This window comes from Scylla paramamosain, chromosome 6 (assembly GCF_035594125.1).
Source record: "Scylla paramamosain isolate STU-SP2022 chromosome 6, ASM3559412v1, whole genome shotgun sequence".
Classification (NCBI taxonomy): domain Eukaryota; kingdom Metazoa; phylum Arthropoda; class Malacostraca; order Decapoda; family Portunidae; genus Scylla; species Scylla paramamosain.
Window position 1 is genome coordinate 21,088,824 of NC_087156.1, and position 10,673 is coordinate 21,099,496.

General features: G+C 39.3%; 1 protein-coding gene across 4 annotated transcripts in view; it reads right to left on the minus strand.

The window, feature by feature from the left end:
• The window catches only part of LOC135101383 (sodium- and chloride-dependent glycine transporter 2-like), a 54,553-nt gene that overhangs the window by 9,340 nt on the left and 34,540 nt on the right, over window positions 1-10,673 (minus strand). For 2 of the 4 annotated variants that reach the window (XM_064005299.1, XM_064005298.1), the window contains exons 2-5: window positions 8,061-8,225; window positions 5,096-5,267; window positions 4,406-4,537; window positions 3,575-3,678 (exon numbers count right to left, since the gene is read on the minus strand). In XM_064005299.1, coding sequence (XP_063861369.1) covers window positions 3,575-3,678; window positions 4,406-4,537; window positions 5,096-5,267; window positions 8,061-8,225 — 573 coding nt within the window. The remainder of the gene's footprint in view (window positions 1-3,574; window positions 3,679-4,405; window positions 4,538-5,095; window positions 5,268-8,060; window positions 8,226-10,673) is intronic. The other 2 variants (XM_064005301.1, XM_064005300.1) reach the window with 1 other exon arrangement.

The window sequence follows — 10,673 nt, forward strand, 5'->3', positions numbered from 1 at the left end:
ATCTATTGTTCATCAATCTCATTACAATATAACAGAAAATCAGCAAGTGAATTATTCAAAGTTACATCTTTTAGGTTGAATCTGAACAAAATGAATGTGTTTATTCAGTAAAAACAACCTTATTTGGGTCCTGAGGCAAGAGACCATAAAAAACAACCTTAGCTTAGCATGATGTTCATATAACAAGGAATTCTCACAGCTGAGGTGATGACAATTATCTTGCAGTATAGGATCAGTTTCATTAATACTTCGTTTAACAATTCAAGTTAATACCACAGTGTAGTAATGGTCCTGCATACTGAGCAGATTCAAATAAGTGTATGTACCTGACTCCTTGATTACTTTACTCCAAAGCTTTTCTTTTTTTTTATGTAGGAAGGACACTGGCCAAGGGCAACAAAAATCCAATAAAAAAAAAAATATGCCCACTGAAATGTCAGTCCCATAAAAGGGTCAAAACAGTGGTCAAAAATTGATGAATAAGTGTCTTGAAACCTCCCTCTTGAAGGAATTCAAGTCATAGGAAGGTGGAAATACAGAAGCAGGCAGGGAGTTCCAGAGTTTACCAGAGAAAGGGATGAATGATTGAGAATACTGGTTAACTCTGGTGTTACAGAGGTGGACAGAATAGGGATGAGAGAAAGAAGAAAGACTTGTGCAGAGAGGCTGCAGGAGGAGGGGAGGCATGCAGTTAGCAAGATCAGAAGAGCAGTTAGCATGAAAATAGCGGTAGAAGACAGCTAGATATGCAACATTGCGGCGGTGAGAGAGAGGTTGAAGACAGTCAGTTAGAGGAGAGGAGTTGATGAGACGAAAAGCTTTTGATTCCACCCTGTCTAGAAGAGCAGTATGAGTGGAACCCCCCCCAGACATGTGAAGCATACTCCATACATGGACGGATAAGGTCCTCGTACAGAGTTAGCAGCTGGGGGGGGTGAGAAAAACTGGCAGAGATATCTCAGAACGCCTAACTTCATAGAAGCTGTTTTAGCTAGAGACGAGATGTGAAGTTTCCAGTTCAGATTATAAGTAAAGGACAGACCGAGAATGTTCAGTGTAGAAGAGGGGGGACAGTTGAGTGTCATTGAAGAAGAGGGGATAGTTGTCTGGAAGATTGTGTCAAGTTGATAGATGGAGGAATTGAGTTTTTGAGGCACTGAACAATACCAAGTTTGCTCTGCCCCAATCAGAAATTTTGGAAAGATCAGAAGTCAAGTGTTCTATGGCTTCCCCATGTGAAATGTTTACCTCCTGAAGGGTTGGATGTCTATGAAAAGACGTGGAAAAGTGCAGGGTGGTATCATCAGCGTAGGAGTGGATAGGACAAGAAGTTTGGTTTAGAAGATCACTAATGAATAATAAGAAGAGAGTGGGTGACAGGACAGAACCCTGAGGAACACCACTGTTAATAGATTTAGAAGAACAGTGACTGTCTACCACAGCAGCAATAGAACAGTCAGAAAGGAAACTTGAGATGAAGTTACAGAGAGAAGGATAGAAACCATAGGAGGGTAGTTTGGAAATCAAAGCTTTGTGCCAAACTCTATCAAAAGCTTTTGATATGTCCAAGGCAACAGCAAAAGTTTCACCAAATTCTCTAAAAGAGGATGACCAAGACTCAGTAAGGAAAGCCAGAAGATCACCAGTAGAGCGGCCTTTATGGAACCCATACTGGCGATCAGATAGAAGGTTGTGAAGTGATAGATGTTTAAGAATCTTCCTGTTGAGGATAGATTAAAAACTTTAGATAGGCAGGGAATTAAAGCAATAGGATGGTAGTTTGAGGGATTTGAGGGATGGTAGTTTGAGGGAGTGTAGAATATTTGCTCTCCATCACCAACATACTGTTACAATGTCTGTGTATACAAAAAAATACAGTGTCTTATACATAACCTATATTAATTTCTGTATCTTAATTATGTATACACCTTTTGGGGGTCAATCCACCAGGATAAATACTGTAAGGTTCTTCCTACCACAAGGTTGCTATCATGTGTGTTGAGTCATCTAGTTCAGTGTACTGCAGCTTTGGTTGTCACTTCTGATTAATTGTAGCCAATCACAATCACTCTTTACCTTGCTCTTCCAGAGAGAGAGAGAGAGAGAGAGAGAGAGAGAGAGAGAGAGAGAGAGAGAGAGAGAGAGAGAGAGAGAGAGAGAGAGAGAGAGAGAGAGAGAGAGAGAGAGAGAGAGAGAGAGAGAGAGAGAGAGAGAGAGAGAAATGTAAGGAGGAAGTAAAACCTACATTCAAACTGCACATTATGACCTTTTCTCTCATCATAGTTCACTTCTACTTGACAAAACCATAAGAATATTTGTGCATATAAATGAGATGGTACCTTTACAAGACATAGATAAGGCTTTTTAGATGGAGAAACTCCAACTGAACTAATTTCATTGTTTTATTTACTTATAAAACACAGCCAGTTCTCTATCACACAAATGTACACTGTACTTTTGTAAATCTGAATACGAGAGAGAAAGAGAGAAAGCAAGAAAATGAAACTATTCCTTAATGACACTAAGGGCACTGGCACAACAAGGTAATGGCTTAATCTGTGTGGTGCTGGCTTGTTTAACCATGGATCTACCTATGGTGCCAACTAATTTTTTACAAATTTTTTTTCATAAGCTGAAAATCCTAAACAATGTAAAGATAGCATGAAAATATGAAGAAAGGGATTTAAACAAAGTGAAACATTTTTTAAACCCACATTACAAGTTGCCTGGAGTGGGTGTGTATAATGTGATGAATAGCAATGCCAGTGGTGTTTGTGGTGCCAGTGACTTGTGGCGACCACCAATGTTTATAAATGGTGTTATGTCACCTCAGTGATGGTAAATCACCACTATGCTGATGTACATACAACTGGTAGGCTACTTGTAGTAAGTGAGGGAACAAGGGTTGGCATTACATTATTCACCTCAATGAATGATCACTGAGCTGTTGCAATTCGCATGTGTTTGAGTGTGTGGTGGCACTTTAAAAAAAGATTCATAAACAGTATGAAATCACTTTAAAGGTGAAGAAGTGTGTGATATTCTTTGAAGCAGGCCTCCAAGCACATCACATTCATTACTCTGAAATTGTGAGTTACTGCACCTCCAAGGGCACCATGTCATGTGGCTACCTACACATCCACAGGCTGGAGTAAGATTTGGAGTACATGCAGTATTTTCTGTCAAGTTTAGTTAACAAATAAACAGTATAGATTTTTTAAAACTTGCCGCCGTAAATCTATGGCACTGGCACTGAGTGTGAGTATGTGAAACGTTATAATTTTTCAGTGTTGGCATTGGACAGGCTAAAGATTTATGATATTTACTCTGTGAGATGGTGGAAATAGCTCTGTAGCATTCCCAAGAAAGAATTTGACAGGTGATAAATTAAAGAGTTGTTCTGATAGGTATCATGGAACTGACATCAAATGAGGAACATTCTCTTCCTCTTAATAATTTGTAAAGGGTTTTGACTATCAGTTGACACTAATATACCCTTTAAGTAGATTAATATTAAATTGGCACACTACTACATGTAGTTTTATTGGTATATAAACTTTTCAGTGATACAAACCTGAGATGCAAAGCTTGCAAACATATAGTAGAGTGTGTAGGCCATGAGCTGGTTGTAGTATATGGCTGTGATAAGAGATAAGATCACCATGGCAAAGCCCACACCTGCAGAAAGAGAAGTATTACTTTACCAGAAGCTTGGTTTTGTTTCTTTACAAAATGGTGTTATCACACATCACATGCAGCATTACCCTACATTAAACACTACCTAACTTTTACAAATTTTAAATTAGGTAAATATTTCCTATACAAGAAAAGTTCAATGGAAAATATAATGTTTTCTCACAACAGAAACATCTTTCCTATGTTTAGTCCTATACATCATTACTTTTCCCCTGTGGTAGGGGAGATGGCTTGGTCACACACTGCAGCCTGGTTGAAAGAACATTACCATCATATTCGCTGTGCATTATGTAAAGGAACAGCGTAACAGGGACTGGGTGCCCCCTCACCCATCTTTTTTTGTTCCCACAATGAGGCAAAACATGATCTCTTGTCTGGTTCATCACCCTTTATGCTTAATACAACAGGCCTCAAGGGTGCTCAAACACCCAAGAGGCATTTATCAAGTGCAATATCATGAGAAGAGACATCCCAGAAATCCTGAGACAAGACTATCCTATCACCTAGGTGAGAATGAGTGCTCCCAATGTGTATTTCAAAATCAAAATCATATAGAAAAAATTCATATGGAGTGTGTTCATGAGGTAAGAGGGATCCATATATATAATATCTATGGCTTACAGGCCATCTGCCAGCCACTTCATTGGCTGGCATTCACATTGTTGTGGTCTAATTCAGCATTATCTGAATTCCAGTACAAAGAACTAACCTTGCATGACTGGGGCACAGCGCCAAACATTCATGGGTCCCAGTTGACTGTACTGTCCCAAAGCAGTTTCCATCAGGTACATGGGCTTTCCGATTAGCACCAGCAGAATAATGTATGGGAAGAGGAAAGCCGCTGAAGGAGAGGAGAAGGGAAATTATTTAAAGATAAATAAACTTATCATCATCCATACACAAGTCATACTTCAGTTTATCAAGTAAGAGGATCAAATGACAGTCATTTAGAAAAGGAACAAACATAATGAATATAAAACCATGTGGGATAATTTTCTAGCATTTGAAGTATATTTTTATATGATGATATTGAAATAAAAATCATATTAAAATAAAAATAAACAAATGTGCAAGTTAAGATACACATTCACTGAATGTCTTCAAAATTAATGTTTAAGGGGCCTAATAATCTAACAAGAAAGAAAAAAGCCCAAAATGAATTTGTTGTGTACTTCTACAAATATAACATTACATATATAAAAAATATTCAAATAAGACATAAATGGATGAATAATACCAACTTAAAAAAAATGTGAAGTAAAAAATAGTTAGTGTGTTGTCTGCTTTTTAATAAGTCTCACTATAATTATCAAATTGATGAATATCTTATAAATCTATTAAAAATATACATTTTTTTTTTTTTTTTGCTTATTGGTGCTTCAAAAATGCATTGTCTTACCTCCACCATTCTCATAGGCAAGGTATGGAAACCGCCAGACATTTCCAATGCCAACAGACAGGCCAATGCAGGAGAGCACAAACTCTGCTTTAGATCCCCAGTGTCCTCTTCCAACATCTTCTGATGAGCCAGACTCTGCCTCCATGGGTTGGGTGGATCCAGTCCCATTTGTCTGTTGGAGAGAATTAGAAAGGTTCAAACTTAATAATTTTTATGGTTGGCACCAGCAGAAGTGTCAAAAGAGAACTTGTGGCTCTTCAGTCCCTTGAAAGACAACACACAAATCTCTGAAGAAATTTTACCAACAAACACCACAACTGAAGAAAAGCCCCAATTGCAATCAGCTTACCCACTCTGAGCCTATACTTTGGAGAAATTATGATGTTGTAATCTGTCAGCATCCTCGTTAATCACAGGTTTTCAGTGAGACATTGGTCTTTATTATGTGTATGAATTTAAATTATAAAAGAACAGTATGAAATGGTTGCAGGAATGCTATATGGATAGAAAATAATGTTTTAAGTGATGCCATTCAATTTATAAGAAGGCAAAGCAAAGTATGACATGTGTCAAATGTGCAAAATGTATGTCTGAGAAGAAACATGCAAAATGGTAATTTAGTTAAACATAGAATGGTTATGACACTGTGCAAACTGATGAGGCATGATGGGCAGGAAAGAAGGGACACAAAATGGCTCCTAGACAGAGTGAACTCAACTAGAGTCTGGCTTAAAATGTGAAAACTCAAGCATTACTCTGTTCCTCCTCCATTTTTCAAGGCTGTCTCATTAAAATTGGAAAAAGGTTTACATTTGTTATGTAACAAAAGTGAAGAAGATTGAAGATTTGGGACTGCAGAAACTATTTGTTTCAGTTTGTGGTTTTGTGCTTATGAAGATGAATACCATTTGCAGTGATCAGTCCTCAATACTGTGCACTTGTCCTGCAGGCTACTGGCACAGTCCATTTGCTGCAACTTGGTAGTTGCCTCATGGGATGAGGAATTCATCTATGTGTTAAAGAAAATAATATCATTGATGCTAGAAGTATGTTACAGACTTGCTCAAGACCAATACCTGTCACTCTACTCAATATATGACTTCTGCTCTAATATCAGGTATTCATCATGTTTGATTTTAAGTTCACATTGCTTGTGTAGAATATTTCTATTTTCATTTGAGTCTGTAACTTGGGTGGCAAAACAACTCTATTAGTCACTTCCCACCTCTTGTAAGAAAACATATTTTCTAGTTTGGACTTCTCTACCAAGAGAATACTGTTGAGTAGTGTCTTAATTTTTCTATATACATATTTTTTAAGAACATACATATTGTTATGGCAGCAAGAAAACACGGAAATACTGTAGTGTTAGTTAAGTGCTTCGGAGGGAGGGAGGAGAAGGAACAGCAGCAGTCTTGAAGTGTAGTGTTGGATGGCACTCAGATGGCCTTGAGCATTGATGGCACTGACTGGGTGGTGTGCCTGCAAAAAGGCAGCAACCAATAACAAGGTGAGTCTGAGGTGATAAAAAGCCTCACAGGAACCTAGAAGCGAGACTCCACTGTCAGCTACGGCTCCTGTGTTATGTTTGGAGACATATTTTGTGCTTCTGCACCTGTGTTGACCTTGTGAGTGTTGGGATGCCAGGTCCTTGTCCTTCTGGGCAGCTGTGCCGAGACTTGTATAGGCATGAGGCTTGTGGTGCCTGCATCTGGCTCTGTGTATTTCACATGGACAACTGTGTGACTTTGTGTTTTGTGTGTGTGTGGACATCTGAGTGTCTGTGGTTAGTGAGTGTGTATGGATGGTGTGTGTCACACTTAAGACTCAGTGCTCTGCCTGGTGAGAGTATTTGTGCCTGTAGTGTCCTATGAGACACAAGATAATTGTGCCCTGTTTTCTAGTGCTTCTCTAGTGATCTCTATGTGCTGTGCATATAGTTTTTGCATGTCGTTGCCTTGCACTCCACTACTATGCTAATACCTGTGGGATACTTCCACCTGCATAGTGGTGCCTGGGTAGGGAGTGAGTGCTGTCCTGACTATGTGAGCTGCTGTCTGCTTGAGTGAGTGTTACTATGGCTGGTTGGCTGTGGGCTGTGGTGTAAGTGGTGGGTACCAAAACAATATATTCTGATCTCCTTTTGAACCCCACTGACTTCTTTCTATTATCACCACATCCTGGTACAGGGTCATCTGTTCAAGATCCATTCTCCCCCATCTACTCACACTGAAGGTCAGGGCAGCAGCTTATTTCTATTCTGTTACTGATGTGTACCTTGAGTTCTCTTCCAGCTGAAATTATTAGACTCATTTACTTGCTCAATTCCACTTTACTGCACTCTTTTTCTTCCATAAAACTCTTCACAGTACTACAACAACACTTCAGGCACAATACTAGATAGGCTGTAGCACACTCGATCACTCTATATTTCTCTTGATGGTTCTTTATTTTTTTTCTTTGTAATTAGACTGTTCATCACCTCGTGACTTTAGATGGTCCAACCAGTGATGATATTATGAACCAAAACTACCACTCGCGTGCTTTCCTATTATTGTATGTGTCTGAGGTAATTCTTAATGATATTTCCCCCACAAATGGCAGTTATTTAGAGGTAGACACGTGTTTGTACTGATATTCTAGTTTCTTTTTGCTAGTTTCATTCCCCACTGCAATGTAAAATTACTGAGTCATAGCTTCCAGCATAACAGTAGGTTTGGGGAACTTAGGTTACGTCTCCAAGTTAACCTATATTGACCTGACCTAACCAATCCAAACTGAATGTTCCCTAACCTGTCCTGTTATTCTGCTGGGATGTATGTTCTGTAATTATACAGCAGCAAGGAATCAAACTATTACAAAAAGAAACTAGAATATCAGTACTATCGCAAGTCCACCCCAAATAACTACTGTTTAAGGGAAATTATCCTTATTAAGATATACGGTATTTGATAATACACACTACCTTGTAAGATTCATATGGTGTTGGCACATAGTTCTGTCTCCAGCGTTCTTCTGTGCCATTGGCAGCATAGCCATTGGTCTGCTGTTCAGCAGTTCCGTTCCCTGCCGGACTACTGGTGGGTGGGGATACTGTCCGCTGTTTATACGAGATGGGACTGATGGGGTCCTGTAAAATTTGAATAATACAATCAGAAACTTTAAGTAAGACAAGGCAATAAAAACCAACACTACAACATCCAGAGTTGAAATACTGTTGCGGAGCATGTGTAACAAGCAAGTAAGAGATTCTTAAGGTTCCTTGATGTTTAACTCGTATGATCTCCCGCAGTCCACATGCGTGGACACTAGCTACACTGCGGTGAGTGTCCCGAAGGTTCGAAGTTCGATCTCTCATCAGTGCCGAGAGTTACCGAGAGAGTAGCTCTTGGTCTCTGCCAAACACTAATAAAATGCTTAATTTTCTCTAGAATTTATGAAACCTGAGGAATTTCAAAGTGTGTCTAGGTAGGTGTTGTTAGACAGTAGTACAGTAAAATCCCTCTCATCTGGCATTCGAGTATCTGGCAGCTTTAAGTATCCGGCACATTTTTCCCCGAGCCTTAAAATCAATAAAAAATCAATGTGTACTCATAAAGTCGATTAAAATTCCCGCGCGAGGCATACTTTGTCCCCTCGCCATCAGAGCGCACTGCTTCGCGCCACCTGCGGCCCACTGCACTGTGTTTACTCAGTGACTCAGTCCCACATGTGCACTGTTTATCACCTGACGCTTTCATCATGCCTAAAGTTATAGAAAAGAGGAAGCATGTTGTGCTTACACTTAAGCAGTTGATCAGATCAGCTGTTGATTAAGATCAGCTGATCTTTGTTATGGTAAGATGCGTGAGTGTAGGGTGGTGATTGTGGACATAATTTCACTTCTATTCAAGTATCCGGCAATATTCAAGTATCCGGTATGTCGGCGGTCCCGTTGATGCCGGATAAGAGGGATTTTACTGTAATTACACTATAAGTAAACGGTTGTTATTGAAACCTGGCGATGACCAGCGAAGGAACATACAGGCTAATACACTTACGCCCACCTCGTTAATGAATATAAGATACCACTGTGTTGTATCTATTGACAGTAGGTAGTTGTTAACTATTGTGAGATGCCGGAATATATCTGGGCCTGGTAATGTTTTTTTATTCGTTACATTTACTTCTTCATCTTATTCATTCAGCACCGTTTTGTTATGTTCCACTCATCACCACTCTTTCCTCACGTCAGTATCCCCATCTGCTCCCCCCAAACCTTCTCTCTCTCTCTCTCTCTCTCTCTCTCTCTCTCTCTCTCTCTCAATGGAGTACTTTACACAGATATTCTATCCGGCCGACACCTTCAAAAGCAATGATGTGGATCATAGGTGGCGATGTAGGAACGAGCGTAACTCATTTTATTAACTTCCTCCATTTTTTTTTTTTTTTTTTTACATCCCAAGAACTTGAGCTAATATACGTAATCTTCAAAATAGTAGTGTGAGGTGACTTTTGGCGCATTACTTTACCGGTTATTGTGTCAGCAACAGTGTTGTTAGATGTGCATGTTTTGCAAATATCTTAAATTTCTTAGTAAACTCTTAAGGATTGGCTGCTCAAGTACGTAGCCTGCAATAATTCCTTGCATGTGAATAACTTAAATTAGTGGTTCATAACCATTTCTAAGATTATGTGCCCTTCCGGGAACTTCCATGAAATTCATGTACACTTGCGCAAAGGGCGATTAATAATTATTAAAAAGAAATATATGAGTATTTCTCGTGACTGAAAATATATAAATAAAAGTATTAAGTCTCTATTCACTTAAGAAAAGTAAGTAAGGCAACTTTGAATTCTTATAACTAACTCGAGCGAAAGATAAAACTGTGATGCTTAAAGTGAAGCACATTACCACCAGCACCAGATGGTCTGCACTTCACACCTCAGCTCTAAAAGTGAAATTTCTCTTAATCTCTCATAGCAAACTGACATGGTGATAGATTATAGCTATGACAACCATCACAACAGGTGTCCAGGGGGGAATCGCTGTGGAGTAGCAATCATTACACACACACACACACACACACACACACACACACACACAGAATCATGCTTAAATTTATTAAATCTAATAGCACCCGAATATTATGACTTTTTAGAAAATGTTTAGCCTTGAGAATGTAAGAAACTGCTCATAGCAATCATGCATAACACTAATGGACGTGAAAATAAAGGAGGAACACACACACACACACACACACACACCACGATACTGTCTCGCACGACCACGCACATGCAAAACGTTTGACTTCCCCCTCCTGCACAATCTTTTCCCAGGTACAAACAAAAAAGGGCGCGGCGTTACAAGACTTCGCTAAAGGTTATATCGGCCGCCCGTGGGACTGAGACTGGTCTGGAGTGGAGCGAGGCCAAGGCATACCCCATCCACACACATTCCGAGGACTGTGAGCGATAAACAAGGGGAAACATATTATGAAAGAATGAGAGATATTACGATCATGACGACAACGATAGATTGAAAATAGGTAAAAAAGGGAAGAGATGGACGAATATTGTAAGTTAAACATTAAATACA